At 40.9% G+C, this 19,477-nt stretch overlaps 1 protein-coding gene across 3 annotated transcripts in view; it reads right to left on the bottom strand.

Annotated features, from left to right (window-relative positions):
- AE7 (MIP18 family protein (DUF59)) overlaps positions 1–16,400 on the bottom strand; it is a 77,077-nt gene extending 60,677 nt beyond the window's left edge. For all 3 annotated transcript variants that reach the window (XR_015690696.1, XM_087676750.1, XM_087676749.1), the window contains exons 1-2: positions 16,160–16,400; positions 15,943–16,048 (exon numbers count right to left, since the gene is read on the bottom strand). Coding sequence is in view for 2 of the 3 variants with exons in the window: in XM_087676750.1 (XP_087532876.1) it covers positions 15,943–16,048; positions 16,160–16,289 (236 nt within the window). In the remaining variant the exon portion in view is untranslated. The remainder of the gene's footprint in view (positions 1–15,942; positions 16,049–16,159) is intronic.
- Between the last annotated feature and the right edge of the window lie 3,077 nt (positions 16,401–19,477).

Here is a 19,477-nt window from a genome sequence, read left to right as displayed (position 1 = left end):
ACTGACCAAAGCAGGGATCACGCTACATTGGATGATGTATACTATGTCCCCCGGCTTAGGGTGAACTTGTTATCCATTCAGTAGCTTTATTGATTGGGTGAAGTTCTTGACTCTCAAACTGGTTTAGTGATTGCTCACAGTGAGGCACAGCCTACTAGCCTGTACCACATGACATAGTTTCGTTCTGAGCCGATAGCCGAGGGCTTTGAGTTCCACCGCTTCCAAGCTTTAGCCACTACATGGGAGCCTATGAGCACTGAGCATCTTTGGCATTTTCACTTAGAACATCTCATATACAACTATTTTTATGAGTTGTCACGTCGACAGATGGTTAATTGCCTTCCACACTTGAAGCTATCATGGAATATATGTAAAGCTTGCCAACTCAGGAAGCGGCACCAACCCCCATTCCCTCAACAATCTACACATAGAGCTGAGGCACCTAAACCGCCAAAGCTCCTATATCTCCGTTAGACTCTAATAGGAGCTCACAACCAAGAGATGACAAACTAACATGATTGCATGAAGGCTTCATGAAGAGATCTACTATGTTGTCTACCATGGGACAATAGGCCACCACTAACTCGGAATCCACGATCCGCTCTCAAACATAGTAAAATTGTATCTCGATATGCTTTGTGCGAATATGAAACACAGGGTTCTTCACCAAAGCTAGAGCACTCTAGTTGTCCACACACAACTCCGTAGATCCAAGCTAAGGAAAGCCAATCTCCGTCAACATGCAGCAAAGCCAAACCGCCTCCATAGCTATAGAAGATAATGCACGATACTCTACCTCTATAGAAGAAAGAGCCACAGTAGACTGCTGCTTTTTGCTTCACGAGATAACTCCTAATCCAAGAGAGAAAGCATAACCTGTAGTGAACCATCTCGAATCCACATCACCTGCCCAGTCAAAATCACTCCAACTAGAGAGAGTAATCCCCTCTCCATACATAATCCCGTAGAATCGAGTCCCCTGTAAACAACGAAGAATGCATAAGGCCACTCTTTAATGCTCTTGAGTGGAAGTCTCCATGGAAAAAGAAGGCAACAATGCCGCAACAAAAGAAATATTCCGCGGAGTGTGAATACAGCTTGGACTCCAAGGCCCATGGAGCAAGAATTAGGCCAACAATCGACCATAACAAACTCCGAGAGAAGCTCAGAAATGTATCTGTGCTGCAAAATAAAAATGCCATGTGCAATCTAATAGATCTCTAATCCAAGGAAGAAGTGGAGAATCAACCTCCTGAGTATAGCTCCCTGTAATGATAAGATCATCCATATACAAGATAAGCAAAACACATCTCTCAACCTCAACCTTGAAGTATAGGTTGGGATCATGAGCTCATCGATGGAAGCCACTCTATAGAAAGAATCAATCAATCCTCTGATACCAATAACGAAGAGCTTTCTTATGGCCATAGAGGGCCTTCAGCAATCTGTAGACATGGTCCTCCTTCCCTTGCACAGGAAAACTTGGAGGCTATGAAACATAAATCTCCTCCTCAAGGACACCATTCAAGGAGGCAGCATTTACATCCATCTAATAAACAAGCCAGCGGTGGACTGTGGTGGGCTGCAAGAGCCAAGATAGCCCAAATAGTAGACATCTGAGCCGTAGGTGCAAAAGCCTCAGAATAGTCCAAACCTATAATCTAAGCAAAACCCTTGGCAACAAGCCTAGCTTTGAGCTTGTCCAAGGAACCATCTGCAAGATACTTGGTCTTATAGACCTACTTCACACCTGTCACCTTCCACTTTGGGGAACGTGGAACCAACTCCCAAGTCTGATTACGCTCGATAGAATCAAGCTCCTCCTACATGGCTTGATGCCAAATATCCTGTGCAAGAGTCTCCTCAACTATAGTAGACTTGCTATCATAAAGAATCTATGATATAAGAGTATACTTCACACGAAGGGTATTATTCCATTGGCCCTGTAAGCGAGCTAATCTACGTAGACCTACAAGAGAAGCAAGAAAGTGAGAAGTACCTAAATCATACATGAGCTGTCAATATCAACAAGAAATTCAAAGAGACTCATCCTGCCACGAGGGAGACTAAGTAGCCTCCGGAACCTATAATGCACATGTATGTGGTAGGGACTTCCCCTCACCAAGGTAAGGTAAATTCTCCTCATCCGAAGAAGGCTTGTCCTCTAACAACTAAGCATCCCTAAACACTCTGGAGGGGAGGCCGAAGGGGTGGAAGTATACGACGAAAAAGTAGTAGTCACATCCGTCAAAGGTGATAGGGAAGCCAAGGTAAGGGAGGAAGGAGAAGACCATAGTACGGGGGAGTTTCGGAAACGGGGGAAACGGAAACGGGAAAAACGGGAGTTTCGGAGTTTCGGTCAAATTTTGGAAACGGGAAAACGGCGTTTCGGATTGTACACTAAAATAAATACAGTATTATGTGGGTATGTAAATATATCATGCCTACAATAACATGTACCCAAATTTCATACAAAACTTTTGTGTCCATGTTATATGATTGAAATCATGATTCATTACACATGTCACGACTCACGAGTGAAGATTGAAGAGTTAAGACTCAATGGTTGAAACTTAAGACAGCTTAACACAATTAAGACTCCATTTTCAAATCTGAAGGCAACAAATGAATTATAATTTATGACTCCTAAATCATCTATGATCTAAAGAGAATGGAAGATTGACATCAAGAACAGTGGAGACTGACATCAAGAACAATGGAACAAGAATCAAGATGCATAATAAGTGAAATCAAGATATAATGATACATGTACCTATGTCATGTGAATAATCAGTTAAAACCCCAAAGTCCAGTGAGCACTGAGCACTATATACTAGTCTCTAGACTCTAGTAACTATTGAGTAATAAGTATCAACATCAATGAATGACTGGCAATTGTAGTCTGGATAACAAGGCCCGATGTCTTTGTTGGAAACACATGCCAAGTGGTCTTTCACGCGTGTTACGCTCCCTGAATTCTCCAATCCACAATAGTTGCACCGCCACTTCTTTGATCCGCCGAAGCCCTCGTATCCCTTGATTGGAGTGGCGTGTCTCCAATATGGATTCAACGCCATGATTAGCCTTTAGGTAATGGGGGCAAGAAGAAGAAGAAGAAGAAGAAGAAGAAGAAAAGGAAGAAGAAGAGGAGGAGAAGGAGGAAGAGGTAGAGGAAGAAGAAGAGAAAGAGGAAGAGGAAGAAGAGAAAGAAGTAAAAGGCTAATGGGGGGAAGAAGAGGAAGAGAAAAAAAAAGAAGAGAAGGATGAGAAAGAGGAAGAGGAAGAAGAAGAGAAAGAAGAAGAGGAAGACGAAGACGAAGAAGAGGAGGAAGAGGAAGAAAAGTAAGAAGTAAAGGTTAATGGGGGGAAAGAAGAAGAGGAGCAGGAGGAGGAGGCAACGGCGGCGGCAGCTAGAGTGCCTCGAAACGGACTGGAGGATGCCGAAACGCTGGTCTGCCGTTTCCGTTTCAGTCCAAAACGGTCGATCTGTTTCGGCAGCCCCAAAACGCCGTTTCGGGGTACTAAGGAGGAGGGGAAGAAGCCAAAGGCAAAGAAGGGATCTAAGAGGCAACCTGGATGAAAGAAGAGGAACTAAGGGTGGGGGAGGGTCAATCAATGAAAAAGAATTACCTGTAAGAGAACCATCAATAGGATCCTTGAAGGCCGCAGCCTCCTCGAAGATCATATCCTTGCTCACCTCAAGCTTTCGTATTGTCAGGTTGTAGAGTTGATAGCCCTTCATGGTAGTACTCTAGCCCACAAAAATGAGCTTCCAAGACTTCGATTCAAGCTTCTTTTTCCTCTTCTTCTTGTGCACATGGACAAATGCATCACATCCAAAGATGCGGAAGTGAGACATGGAGGGCTTTTAACTAAAGAAAGCCTCGTGGGGAGTCATGTCCTATAACACAAAAGTCGGGGAGCGGTTGCGGATGTGAACCACAATAGCCACCACCTCAACCCAATGGTAGAAGAAAGACCCCAATGCTCCAACATTGATCGGGCCATCTCTCGGATGGTCCAATTCGCACACTCCACCACACCATTCTCTGAAGGTGTATACAAAAGCTCCAATATTGATCGAGCCATCTCTTGCATGGTCCGATTCGCACACTCCACCATATCATTCTCCAAAGGTATATACAGATGGGTATGCTCCACCCAAATGCCGTGATCCCTGCAAAACTAAGAAAAGAGGTTAGAAGTAAACTCTCCACCATGATCTGCTCATATGGCGCAAACTTTGGAAGTAGTCTGTCTCTCCACAAACACCTTCCACTCACAGAAACAAAAGTACACCTCACTCTTGTACTTCAAAAAATAAGGCCACACATAATGACTAAAGTCATCTATAATCAGCATCAAATACTAGGCCTTCCCAAGGGAGGCTGTGTCCATGGGTCCGCAAAGGTCAGTGTGAACCAACTCAAGTGGGGTAGAAACCCTCCTAGTAGCAACCTATGGATGTGGCTGCTAATGTTGCTACCTCTCAAACAACTAGGGCACAAAGTGTAAACAAGGGGAAAATCAAGAAATCTCTCCACCATCTTCTTCTGAGAAGCTCGTCAGATAGCATCAAAGTTTAAATGACCATAACAAGCATGCCAAAGCAACCCACGCTCGTAGAAAGACCTCGCGGCTAAGGTTGTGAGCATGTAAAGCCCACCCTCCTCGGATCTTGTCCAAAGAATGGCACATATAGACTCATGCTCCACAATATCCTATGTAAAGACCACACGAGTACTAAGCTATGTAAGACCATGAACAAACAACAGATTAAAACCTAAATCTAGTACATGGAGAACTTTGGCCGAAAAAGACTGCCTATCTACAATAAAAGAATAGTCCCCCCTCCTCGAACAGGAATGGTAGAGTTGTCAACAATGTCACATGAAACCAGTCTTCCTCCTCGGATAGCGTGGTAAATAACCTCATTAAGCACTCTTTACAACAATTAACAAATTCACAAAACTGAAATGCATACTTTACCATATAATCTTGGACATTAAACACCCTGTTGGCCCCAAAACTAACACCTCTTTTGGTATTTTTTTAACTTAATTGAAAAAGAAGTTGATGTACAATGGGATTCTCCCAATCCCTTTCAGTATTCCAACTCCCCTTGCTGTCCAAAATGACTAGCAAGTCTTCAATCCGATTTGCCCCTTGACTCAGGCAGTCAATTGGCCTTCACTTGCTTTGAGGAGATGGAAAATGCCCCAGATTCATTGATTTGCTGGTCCCTCCACCTGAATTTGACTGAAAACAGCTTCAGGCCTATTGAATCCAAGTCTCGAAACTTCCTTCCCAAGGCTGCTGCTAAACCCTAATTTCTTTTGCCGGTAAATTAGGGTTTACGTTACAAAAATCTGAAATTTCTCAGCCTTTAGAGATCTCAATGTTGTAATCTTCGGAGCAAGGCTGTAAAAGGACGAGAAGATGAGAGAGAATGCTAAGGAGAGAGAAAATTCAAACTTTCTTCATGAAGAACTGAAGAAAATCTGTCATTTACTACTGCTACCCTGTCTCAACAACTTGTAGATGCAAAGAACTGAAGAAAATCAGTCATTTACTGTTGTTGCCTTGTCTCAACAACCTGTAGATGCTGTACCTGCTGTTCATTGGTCTTCTCCTAACCCTTGCTGCCTTAGAAGATCCTCCAATGCCTGCAAATCAAACTAGCAGCATCTCCTCCTCCTCTCTTACAAGCTAAATACACTAAAATGCCTCTCTCTAGCCTTTAAAGACGTTTTTCAATCTTGCATGGGCATTTTTGACAAGTGGCAGCCTTCCTAAATGGTTTTTCCAGCATTATCCATAATTAAATATTAATTTTCAGTCTTTAAATACTGAAATTTAATCTAATAATTATTTTGATGCCCTAAAAAATCATCTAACTGGCCAATAATTGGATTGGCTAGGCAACTTCCATTCTCGAGTGTCTTTGCACCAAATTTGACCATCAAATTGGCATTAAGTACCATTAAACGCCACTTCTCTAGTATCACCAACTGACACTTATGGCCAAATGAATGACCTAGGCCAATAACTCGCACTAAATACCACCAAGTACCTATGCGTCATAACTTATAGTAACTTCTGTCTTTGACATCCCGTGATTTCCTCAAGTCCTGAGCTAGTAAATTTACTCTAACCCTAGTTACGCCTCACATGTGAAACATTTACTTAACCATGTGATTAAAAATTAATTCACATGTTAAGTGAGGTTTCAAAAATACATGTCCTCATAACAGTCGTCTCCCTTAAAATCCTTGCAATCGTCCTCGATTGCACTGCCAGATGCATCAAAAGCAAAATAGTAGATTGGAATTTCCACAAGGTATCATAGTTAACACAACATTGCGCATTATTGCTCAACCATTCCATATAACCAACACATGCTGAAAATTACCAGTCAATCATAACATAGCATAAGACTCACAAAGAATCTCAAAAAGCATTGCCAGATTATCATGTGATATGTCTATTTCTCATGACTTCAACTCATCTGGCAAAAGCAAACCATAACATAGCATAACCAAGCATAAACCATGGCTAAAACATCAATGGCAACATAACATATACCATTGTCCATGGAGCCAGATGTAAACCATTGAAAATTGAGCATAATTTGATCATAAACTGATCACTTGCTGATTTGAGAACTGATCACAAACTCATTGCAAAAACTGACCAGCAATCAATGCAAAAACTGACGCAAAACTAATCCCAAAAGTGACCATAAACGATTCTCAAGCTTATCAAAAATTGAGCTGAAATTGATCAAAATTTTTGTCTCAAAATTGAGGCAAAATTCATGCCAAATTGATCATAAGCTGAAGCAAAAGCGTAGTTTCAGTGCCCAGATGAAACTCCTACTCAGCTCCATACAACTCACAGTGACTAGTATACTAAGTAGTGACCTCATGGCACACATATTGTCAATGCAGTACCTTGGATGCATGCTGAATACATCTGAGATCCACTACATATGAGAGCTGTCCATAACTGGAGGAGTGGAAGTGCTACCTCCCCCTTGATTATCAGGCAATACTCCAAACCCTTGCTCTACTGAACCTTACAAAGCCCAAAATAAAGTCAGCTATAACTGAAAGGTATCTAGGTAAAGCTGCAACAACTAAGAATGGTCTGCCAAGTCATCCTGTTCCATCCATTTAGCATCCATTGGTAAATAATTCTGAAATTTCACTAAGTATCTCCTGGAAACTTTACCTTTGACATTTCTTTCCTTATGTGCCAAAATCTGCTCGACTACTAAAATCTCATCCAGCTCCTCAACCTCAAGTTGAATTTAAGCAGACATATCCTTTGGCACATCACCATGAAAAGGCCTCAACAAACTGACATGAAGAAAGGCATTGTGTATCCACCAATGTGGAGGTAATTTCAGCCAGTATGCCACATCGCTGATCTTCTCCAATACCTGGAAGGGCCCATAGTATCTCATACTTAACTTCGAATACAATCTTTCTCTTCCTTTCATCTTTTTCAACCTTGTCTTTTCAAAACGCAACAATACATAATCACCCTTTGCAAACTGCAAAGCAAGTCTGTGTTGATCAGCTACCCTCTTTTGCTTTTCTTGAGATCTCTGAATTGTATATTTTATCTTTGCATAGGTTACATCCAAGTTTTCCACATAACGATCAGCCTCAAAGCTCTTATCCTTAGTTTGCAGAATAGGTGGTACCTTCTTGCCACCCTCGACCATCTCAAATGGAGCTTTGCCCATAGAACTATGCACTGTATTGTTGTAAGCAAACTCAACCAAGGGCAAATATTGCTCCCACTGTGTCCTATGGTCTAAAACATAGCACCTCAAAAGATTTAACGCTGTGGAATTTACTTTCTCAGACTGACCGTTTATCTGCGGATGGAAGGATCATGAGCATTTCAGCATGATACCCATATTCTCAAACAACCCCTTCCAAATAAACTAGTCATCCAAGGATCTCAATCACTAATGATTGACTTTGGCATACCATGATACTTAAAGATGTGCTGCAAAAATAATCGTGACATATGATCGGCCTTAATTTTCTTCCTCGCTAAAATAAAATGGCCTTGTTTGCTAAACCTGCAAATGATAATCCATATCCCATCATTCCCTATAGGTGTCTTAGGAAGCTAAAAAATAAATTCTATTGCAATGCTCTTCCACGACCTACCTCGAATAGACAAGGGCTGCAACAAACTCGACATCTTTTGCCTATTATGCTTTACCTTTTGGCATACGATGCATGCCTTAATAAACTGTTCTGCATCATGCCTCAAAGCTTGCCAATAAAAGAAATGCTCCACTGCCTTGACCGTGACATCAATACAATACCTCTGTGTCCTAGAGAGAGTGGGGCTTCCTAGAGAGAGTGGGGAGAAAGCCGAATAAAAAGGTGTTTAAGGCTGAGAAAAGAGGGAGATCTGAAAAACAGTTTGAAAAGTGGCCAAAACAGCAAAGAAAGGGCGTGAAAACATTGGCACAACGTAGGGAATTGATGGCTGCAAATAAATGTTTTATTTGTCAATAAGAGGGTCACATTGCAAGGGATTGTCCCAATAGGCAGCAAGCTAAAAAATCAGAAAATCAGGGAGATTCTAAAGAAAATAAGCCTAAAATATTGGTGGGATTGGTGCTTAATGTTGTTAGTGATTAGTCCAATGATGATGCTATTGAGGTGTATAGAGTATGGGGGAAAATTAGGGATCGGTATGCATTGATTTTCTTTGATAATGGTGCATGAGCCAACTTCATCTTTGTTGACATGGCCGCCCATCTAGGCATTAGAGAGGATGAGATGGAACCCATGGGGAATGGCATGTAAAGGCCATGCAGAGCTCGTTACACCGTTCATTGGAAAGTTTTAGTTACATATACAAGGATATGTAGACAACGAAGAATTCTTCATTGTTTCACTTGAGGGATGTGACGTATTGCTTGGTATGTCGTGGTGTCACTGTATACATGCAAAGATTGATTTTCATGCAAAAAAGATCACTATTTAGCGTAAGGGAAAGGTACTCACACTTGATGTAAAGTTGAAAGATAAATTTGTCATTGTTGTATCTGCAGCTGTCATTTTTAAAGTAATGAAAAATCATATTTCAGCGTACTTGGTTTTTACTAAGGATAAATATGATAGTGAGAATGTTGAGAACATGTCTAAGTTAGAGAAGGATCGTATGTCATTTCTGAAAATGTATACTGATTGCTTCTCTTAGTCACTTTCAGGGCAGCTACTGCTTGAAAGGCCAGAAGATCTTGGCATAGATCTTATCCTTGGAAATAACCCACCTAATAAGCTACCCTACAGAGTCAGTGCAGTCCAATAGGAGGAGATTATGAGTCAGGTAAATGAGCTATCAGAAAAAGGGCTGATTTAGCCGAGCTCATCTCCTTTTTTTTTCCAGTGCTTTTGGTACAGAAACAAGATGGCTCATGGCATATGTGCATTGATTATCGTGCTTTGAACAAGATCACAATAAAGAATCACTTTTCGATTCCTTGGATCGATGTTGTTATGGATAGATTGCAAGAGGCAGTCATATTTAGCCGTATAGATTTGAAAAGTGGATATCATAAGATATTCTTTAGACCAGAAAATGTACCTAAGACAACTTTTAGGACATCTTTTGGATTGTATGAGTTTCTTGTTATGCCTTTTGGACTTACAAATGCTCCTACCACTTTTGATCGAATGATGGATTGTATCTTTAGGCCATTTTCTTTGATTACATGATTGTCTATTCAAAGAATGAGGCAAAGCATAGAAAACATTTGGACATTGTGTTCAATGAACCGCGTGGGCATAGGCTGGTTATCAATGACAAGTAAAGTGAATTCTTCTTGCATGAAATCCACTTTTTTGGGGCATATTGTATCGGCTGATGGTATTTGCATGGACCTTGCAAAGATTGAGGCAATATGATCATGTCCACCCTTGAGAAATGTGCATGAGATCTACAGCTTCTTGGGTTTATGTTCTTACTACAAGAAGTATGTACGCGGGTTTGCTGAAATTGCATCTCCATTGTATGCCTTGTAGAAGAAGGATGTGCCATTTAGCTGGACAGTAGTGGAAATTTCAGCATTTGAAAAGTCGAAGAAAAAGATGGCTTCAGAGCCTGTGCTTGTGTTACCCGATCTAAGGAAGTCATTCATAGTTCAATATGATGCATGTGGTAACAACATTGGGGCTGTTCTTATGCAGGACGACCAAGTTGTGGCTTATGAGAGCCGAATTTGTTGGGGGCTGATTTTACAATGTAAACAAATCATCAAACTTAGAGGTACTTACTAACACAGACAAAGTTGTCAGAGAAGTATATGAGATGGGCAAATTTTCTCTCTATGTTTCATTTTCGGATTGTATATATTGATGGTAAAAAGTATGTTGTGGTTGATGCACTATTATGTAAGCCACAAATTTCAGCCGTCAGCATGGCTTATTATACTGAGTTGGATGCCTTGAAAGAGCAATATTTTGCTAATTCGGACTTTGTTAATGGTTATGATCAACTTTGCAATGGCCAAAGGCATGAACACTTTGTGCTAAGAGATGGATTTCTAATGATGCATGGACAACTGTGTGTCACAAAGCAGTTAAGGCCTAGAGTTATCATTGAAAGTCATGCTCCTTCGTATGCAGGACACAGAGGTATTAATCCTTCCCACATAGCAAAGCATCGGCTGTAGCAGCAGTCTCTATGAGCTGAGACATGCTAGACATGGTGAATTTAATGCAAAAATCCCTAATTCCTTTGGGCAGCCCACAAACATACTTTTCTACTTGCTCATGAAGGGATATGGGGCGATAAGAAGTAATAGGCAGCAATGCATCCCAAAACTTCTTATTATATTGCTCCAAATTCTTACATTCCTTAGCATCCAGCTTATTCCAAGCTATCATGATGTCCACCTCAAAGGTACTTGTCAACAAATTCAATGCAAACATTTGCTTGAATTGTACCCGCATTGACGGTGTTCTACCTTGCATCAAAAGAGTGGACCACCATTGTAATGCATTCCCTTTCAAGAAAGTGATTGCCTTTCAAATCTTCAAGGACTCCATGAAGTTCCCCCCCTGAGTAGGCTGCATCAAACTGCTAAATGAAAATCAAAGCTTTCAGCCTATCTTATACATCATTGAAGGACTCAAACGTCACTGCTTTTCCACACTCATTATAGTCTGTTGTTGTCCCTTTGGGTGCCAAGTTGTCATACACTGGCTATTGCAAAAAGGGAGCATTTGCTGAATTTACATCAGAATCAACGCCAAATAAAGTACTTGCATAACCAGCATTCATTCCTTGAGCCCCATAAGCATTCGGGGATGCAAATGCAGTACCAAACATGCTACTTTGTGCCCCAAGCATCAAGCCAATGTTACCATACATAGAGTTTTGCATATTTCCAGCCATACCTGAATACATTGGGCCTTGCACACCATGCATTGGTTGCTGCATACCATAGGGATTTGTGCCATACATTCCCGTATGTGGTCCCTATCCAACCATAGCATGAAAAATCATACTTCCACCAAAATATCCTGGCTGCCCCATCATAGCATGCATGCCCGACTATCCAAAATCTATTAGATTGACACTTCTATGATGGCCTTGTTTTGCATTCCTTGCCCCGTAGGTACCAACTATTTTATTTCATTAGCATCTTTGGGAGCTTCAAATGAAGGTTTGGCATTATCTTTGGTGCATCTTGTTGTCCCAAAGGTGTAGAAGACGTCTTCTTCTTCTTGCCTTTGCTGTCCTTCTTTGGAGCATTCAAAAATAGGGTAAATTGAGGATCCTTTTCCAATTCAACAAAGAGATTTGCTGTTGTTCTCATTTGATTCTTGAACTAGTCATCAAATTCCTCTTCACTTTGCTGGTCATCAAACTCTTTATGCCCTGAAGGCCATGCATCTTGCCCAACAGCAACATTTTCAGCTTGATGTCCATGGTCTGAGCCTTGTCCAATGTCAGGCATTGCATTTCTTTCATTCCCATATGAATTTTCATACTAAGAGGCATCATCACTGCTGGAGTCCATCTCACTATATGAAGACATATTGCTATAATTTCTTAGCTGAGAGCAAAAATCAGTACTAGCACAAAGCTTTGGCTTGCAATCAGGTGCCTTGGGCCCACCAAATCAAGGGATTGAGTAGTATTCTAACAATGAAACCATGGAACTAGCCTTCCTCCTCGGATAGGGCGGTAAATAACTTGATTAAGCACTATTTACAGCAATTAACAAATTCACAAAACTGAAATGCACACTTTACCATATAATCTTGGACATTGGACACCTTGTTGGCCCCAAAACTAGAGCCCCTTTCGGTATTTATTTACTTTAATTGAAAAATAAGTTGATATACAATGGAATTCTCCTAATCCCTTTCGGTATTCCAACTCCCCTTGCTGTCCAAATTGACCAACAAATCTTCAATCTGATTTGCCCCTTGATTGCAGGCAGTCAATTGGCCTTCATCCGCTTTAATGGAGATGAAAATTGCCCCAAATTCATTGATTCGCTGGTCCCTCCACTTGAATTTGATTGAAAACAACTTTAGCCCTATTGAATCCAAGTCTTGGAGCTTCCAATTTTTGGTACGCTTCCCAAGGCTGCTGCTAGATCTTAATTTCTGTTGCCTGCACGTTAGGGTTTACATCAAAGAAATCTGAAATTTCCCAGCCTTTGGTGATCTCAATGCTTTAATCTTCGAAGCAAGGCTGTAGAAAGGCTGGGAGATGGGAGAGAAAGCTGAGGAGAGAGAAAATTCAGACTTTCTTCGCGAAGAATTGAAGAAAATCTATCATTTATTACTGCTGCTCTGTCTCAACAAATTGTAGATGTAATAAACTGAAGAAAATCAGTCATTTACTGCTGCTGCCTTGTCTCAACAACTTGTAGATGCTGTCATCTACTGTTGATCGGTCTTCTCCTGCCCCTCGCTGACTTAGAAGGTCCTCCAATGGATGCAAATCAGACCAGAAACATCTCCTCCCTCTCTCTTGCAGGTTGAATCTACTAAAACTACCTCTCTCCAACCTCGAAAGACGTTTTTCAGTCTTGTATGGGCATTTTGACAAGTGGTAGCCTTCCCAAATGGTTTTTCCGGCATTATCCATAATTAAATATTAATTTTCAGTCTTTAAATACTGAAATTTAATCTAATAATTATTTCAGTGCCTTGAAAAATAATCTGACTAGCCAATAATTAAATTGGCTAGGCAACTTCCATTCTCGAGTGTCTTTGCGCCATTTTTGACTATCAGATTGGCATTAAGTAACATTAAACACCACTTCTCTAGTATTAAATGAATAACCTAGGCCAACAACTGACACTAGATACCACCAGGTACCTATGTGGCATAACTTATAGCAACTTTTGCCTTTGACATCCTGTGATTTCCTCAAGTCCTAGACTAGTAAATTTACTCTAACCCTAGTTACGCCTCACATGTGCAACATTCACTAAACCATGTGATTAAAAATTAATCGACATGTTAAGTGAGGTTTCAAAAATACGTGTCCTCATTACAAGTGATAGTGCCCCCTTTGGCAATCAAGTCCTGAAGCTAATCTTGTTTGTAGATCATGTGAGAAAAGGCCCCATTGTCAACAAGCCACGGCTTCTTTTGAAGAGAAGAAGCAAGAGCTATATCATCCTCAGCAAATACATATACAAAGATAGACTCTGTCGCCGCAGTGGCAGCCTTTGTATCCTTCAAATCCTTCTCCTTTGGCTTTAAATGGGGATACATTTGCCAATACTTCTCAGGATAAGTGCCCTTCCCACAATTTGGACACTTGGGCTTCTTCTTCTCATCCCTCTTATCCTCCTTCTCTTTGTCCTTGGCTCGCGCTTTCTTCTTTCTTCCATTTGTACCTGCAGTAAATGCCTTGCTAGAGCCAAAACGACTAGCCTCAACCGCTCTGAATCGCTCGTCATGCTTCAAGACAATCAATGAAAGCTTGTCACATAAGAGTCTCACGAGTCCTTGTTGTGATAAGATTGGTATAAAAGACATCGAACGGAGAAGATTAAAGTCGAGTCAAAAGGATCATAGCCATGCCTTTATATCATCCAACCAAGAGAGGCAAGTTCACTCATATTCTCCATCTTTGCGATGTGCTCCTTCATGGAGGAGTCATCAAGACTATGCATCCGTAACTTCTCAAGGGAAATCTTGTGGACAAATATCTTGTGTTGATACAAAGATGCAAGCTTCTTCCACAATTCTGCCGTAGTCTTTAACCTACAAACATGCACAAGGACAAAATCTTACAAACTCATAAAGATAGAGGAGCAAGCTCGAGAGTTGAGCCGATTACACAAGACTATAGAATCAAAAACAAGAGGCCAAAGATCGAAGATGTCGAGTATCCACTCCACCCGACCATAACAAATAGTTCGAACCATTGAGTTTCTCTTTGGGTGATGAAAGTAAAACAAGCACCTGTACCAAGGGTATCAAGGATAGTATCTTCACTTTGGACAGAGCCTTCTGTCATAGATGAATAGGAGGAGGATGGGTGCAAACGGGAGACTCGTCCCGCCGACTATAACTGCATCCCTACTCAAAAGAGTGTCTACAAAGAAGCTTCTCCTCTAAGTCATCAAAGCTCATGAATTGGTAAGACATCTTCAATCCTGCAATCACTCGGAAAGCTGCATTTGGATGGAGATAGTGTGGAAGACAAAAGACAGTCAACCACACGGATCGTAGATAGGTGGTTTGTCAAGGAAAAGCTATCACTTGCCACTAGAAAGGGATTGCCTGCACCAAGAAGCTATTGTCTAAGCCAAGAAGCAATCGCGTAGAGCAAGGAATTTGCATTTTCAGCAAAACAAACGAAACAAGGACTGCCTAATGCCTAGATGTTGTTGTTGGATCTTGGATGTTGTTGCCTAGCCTCTTGGAGAAGTCACCTAGCTGCTAGGAAAGTCAAATGGGCACTGGACCACCTATACATGCCGTGAATGCAACAAATGTAGGCTGAAAATCTATATTTAATAAATCTAGGCTCCTCCTCTACAATGAAAACCTGCTCTTCTACAAAAAATCTCAAGACTATGTCCTCAATTAGGCAATGTACCATGTGAGAGAGCGCAACGGAAGAGAAAGACAAACACAAAGAGAAGCACACAAAGAGAGAGAGAGAGAGAGAGAGGAAGCAAAGATGAAGGAAGAATACTCCACTAACTAAAGAAGAATGCTAATACAATGGGGATGGACCAATCAGTCCTTGCACGCAGCCCAAAGCATCAATGAGGGCACCAATTCAGGCTAATGATGATCGTAGCACCAAGTATGGAGTGTCAATGTCATAGTCTGCACCTGCAAACGGAAGACTCAAGACTGAAGAGAGTGTGTCTGTGAAGTGGGTTTGTGGCTATAAATAGCCAAAAGACCAAAACATTGACCGACTTGCTCCTGTAGAGGCCATAAATACTGGCCGACCAGCAATAAATGCTGGTTACTCTCTGAAAAATGCTAGAAAAAATAGGGAGGCCCCGGAAAAATCCCAAATGACAATGACAATGTCCGGCATATGTAGACAAACTAAGGAAAGTAAAAACTCACCTAGGAATGCACACAAGAAGCCAACAACTAAAGAAAATGCGCCCAAACTGCCGTCAGTGTCATGTGCCTGTAAATAGGGGATGGGCTTCATCCATCTTTCACTTCATACTTACTCTCTCGTTCATTCTTCATCATTCCCCCATCACACCTTTAGCCTCAGCCCTCTTACTCTTGTCTGCACCCCTAAACCGACAGATATCTCAGTTCAGATTTGTTTAAATGGACAAATTCTTTGTCTCTTTAATCAAATTTTGAAAACAATTAACAGAAATTTTCTGAAAACACGAGCTTTGAAGGGTTTACTTGTGGAATTAAGGAGTTTTCTTTTTTGCTTACAAGACGTGGCTTTTCTTGTCATCGACCGTGATACTGTCCTCGGAGACGACGTTGAGCTGCTCCAAAGAGTAGGGGTGCTCAGGATCCTTTATGTCTCGGACATGTTGTGAACATCAAGAAGAGAAGGGCAGTTAAGGCTGAAAAAACAACTACAGGCAAACATAATAATTGATTGCAGACGAGAACAGGAAGCATAGGAAGAAAAGGATAAGGATATCAAAGACTTCGAGCGCGTCTATGGGCTCGATGGAGTACTCGTCTGTGCAGGTTTTGGCATCGTCCTCCCTTCGAACAGCTCGCTCCTTCCTCTGGTACACAACTGGGTTTGCGTTGATAAGACCTGCCATGTTCAAAAAACTTACAATGTCTCCACTAGCGTCCGCATATGCATGTCCATGATAAAACGTAGTAGTACTACGCACTCCAGTCTCCGCGCCTAAATTCTCCTGCACTTTGCATAGATTTTAGGACCGTGCTTCGTCTTAGTATTATGTATATTATATATTATATTTATTTTATTTATTTATCTGTTTATTTTTTGTTGTAGGTTCGGGGCTTTCCGAACTTACAACCTTTTTCAAACCTCCCTCTTTTAATTAAAACCACATTCCCTCCTCTTTCTCCGATGTGTAATCTCTCATTTTCTCTTTCCCCTCCCCTTTTTAATTTAAAGCCCCTCCGGCTTCCTCCCCTCCCTTCAAGACTATATCACACGGGTATTCAATGAAGGGGAGAGTTGGGATCGATGGTTGAAAAGGCACTACGTGTCGAGAAAAGATCTAGGACGTTGAAACGGATGTATGTGCACTTTATCGGCACAACCAAAGTAAACTAGGCCAAAAAATCGAGCATTGACGAATTCGAGGATTACCTCCTCGAACTGCCCACTGACGAATTCGATGCTTCAGCCCACAGACATCTCTCGAGGGTTTCCAGCACTCTATTTCATCCTGTAATCCTTGCTTGTGCCATTCTTCCTCCCACATGGCATTCCTTACAGTTTATCATTCCCTTCCTTTCCCTTCCCCCAATAGCATCATCGTCAATTACCAACACATGGACAATCGGTTTGCATCAAGTCTTGTGAATGGAGCGATAATTAGCTATTGGTCACACTTGGATACTTGATCAAGTCGTCACAAGTTACAGTTACATCGGTTTCAATTGAACCTATTTTCGAGGCTATATATTGCGCATCACAGAGTGGACTCTAGTTCGAAAACATACATCAATCTGCATAATCGGTATGTCTCTCCGCTTGGGCTAAATATCTAAATGCAGTCAATAATATTTTTAGATAATCAATGGATGCTAGAACATAAGATTGCAACAATAGGGTCCCTTGCGCATCTCCCCTATGGAGAACTGGATATGATTGGAGTTTCTTTTTGGGGATATGTTCCTAGCAAATTATAATTGGAGGGATGGATTCCCCTTCTGCATTGTGTATGCAGCAAAGCTTTGTTTGATTAGGAGGATTTTTGTACCTTCTAAATGTTATCTCTACTTATGAACAATAGTGATTTTTTATGAGACTGTCCAGTGATGATGATGTTGCATGTTGTAGTACGTTGACAGCATGAAGAGTTTTTAACCTCCTGCTTGTATTGTAGTCAACTTGTTTTATAATGGAAATCTTTCATGCTTGTCATGCAATCATGCTCAATAAAGTACTTTGTTGTGGCCATGTTGCAATCATGGTATACTCATGCCATGACCATGCCATACCATTTTTTGTTATGTTTAAGGGATCAAACCATACCATCTAGCCATAGAATGAGTTGTCTAACATTTTTGTAAGATTGCTTTCAAAAAAATCTTGTGCAATTTCCTTGGCTTGACATTGAGTCAAGCTGTAAAGCTAAATACATGGTAACCTTTATAGCTATGAGGGACGATGTTCGGTTCTGCTAGTTGCTACCAAATCTTCATGTATTAAATGTCTGAATTTGTAAATGACAAACTTTTTATGCAGATAAGACTTGGTTATGTTAAGTGAATATCTCACAAGCAGCAATGACACATACACGCTCCCAAAAGAGATCAAATGAGGGTGCCTTCAAGTCTGAGTACGAAGCCTTCAGAGCATTGACAACAAAAACATGTCGATATCAGAGCATTCGATGATGTTGATGTGGGTTATGATGGGGCTGCTATAAATACATGTACCGTAAGTTTGTTGATATGACATTGAATTGCATTTTTTTCATTGTAGACATGAAATAGTTATTGTGCTTGCCTTTGTGTTCTTTCCATTTCAGGAGCCTCTATACGAGGAGATTGTGTACACAAACGGTAGATTGGCATGGCTGTGTCGTGCTTGTCATGTCTATCTAAGGAGACATGTGATGAGTTCAAAAGATTAAGGATGATACAACACTTGAAGAAAGAGCATGACACTTGGATGTAGACATTCCTCTACGTAAGGTTAGTCGTCCTAGTACAGATGACACTATCCATGCCAATGTCGCGCAGAGTACTCTACCGATGATCTCCAATGGCACTATTGAGCCACAATGCATAGGAGGGAGTCCCTTGCGAATGAGGGGCCAGATGGCTCGTTGCAAGTTTCGGGTTGATGGTATCTATTTTTTATCTTTTATGTAATATTGTGTGATTCATAGTGTTATTAGTACCATGGTTTTGTGTACAGGCTAGAGACAAGTGTATATATTGAGTTCAAATCCTCGAGATCATCCCTAGTGGTTGAGGTTGATACTACACTGATATAGTCCATTGTTGGCTCATAGGTGTCCACTTGGACTCTCAATCTATTTGGTTTGTAAGTAAATTTTTTGCATATCATAGTACATTGTTATGTATGCATTTGGGTATGTTGGTTTGGTAATCGAAGCTTCTTTTCCAGGTGGATGGAGCACACCTTATCATCAGAGATCTTGAGAGGATGTGCTTCATTAATAGCTTATAATACTCTGTTGTGAGTGGGGCACGTCCAAAATCACGAGTGTTGTTGAATTTCTTTTCTGGTGTGGATGCATCAAGATTGACGTTTGTTTTTTTGCCAGTTATCTTGAGGTAAACATTTGCATGGTTAAATTAGGGTTTTATCAATACCATTCATAAACCCTAATTTATCAATACCATTGTTATTGAATATACTCTTTGACTTGGACATTTAAATATTTGCATGGTTAAATTAGGGTTTTATCAATACCATTGATAAAACCCTAATTTATCAATACCATTGTTATTGAATATACTCTTTGACTTGGACATTTAAATACCATTTTTGTTAATGCAAAAATCATTGGGTTTTGTATGCCCTTTACAACTCTAAATTTAAGAGGGTTTCACATTTAGAAGACGAAGGCATAAGCCTTTTGTATTTTGACTCCCTTGGGTTGATCGAGGCTCGCAAGTGTTTACCACCTGTGCACCGTGCGCTAGAGAGTCTTGCACGCTTTGTAACGAATATAGAGCTCAGTGATGTCTTGAAGAGGCCGCATGAGTTAGATCTAGTTGTACCTACTTGCCCTTACCAACCCAATAGCATTGATTGCGGGTTCTATGTTAT

The sequence above is a fragment of the Lygodium microphyllum genome, chromosome 4, assembly GCF_053477565.2.
Source record: "Lygodium microphyllum isolate KBCC chromosome 4, Lygodium_microphyllum_v1.1.10, whole genome shotgun sequence".
NCBI classification, from domain to species: domain Eukaryota; kingdom Viridiplantae; phylum Streptophyta; class Polypodiopsida; order Schizaeales; family Lygodiaceae; genus Lygodium; species Lygodium microphyllum.
This window is presented reverse-complemented; position numbering and strand designations above follow the sequence as displayed.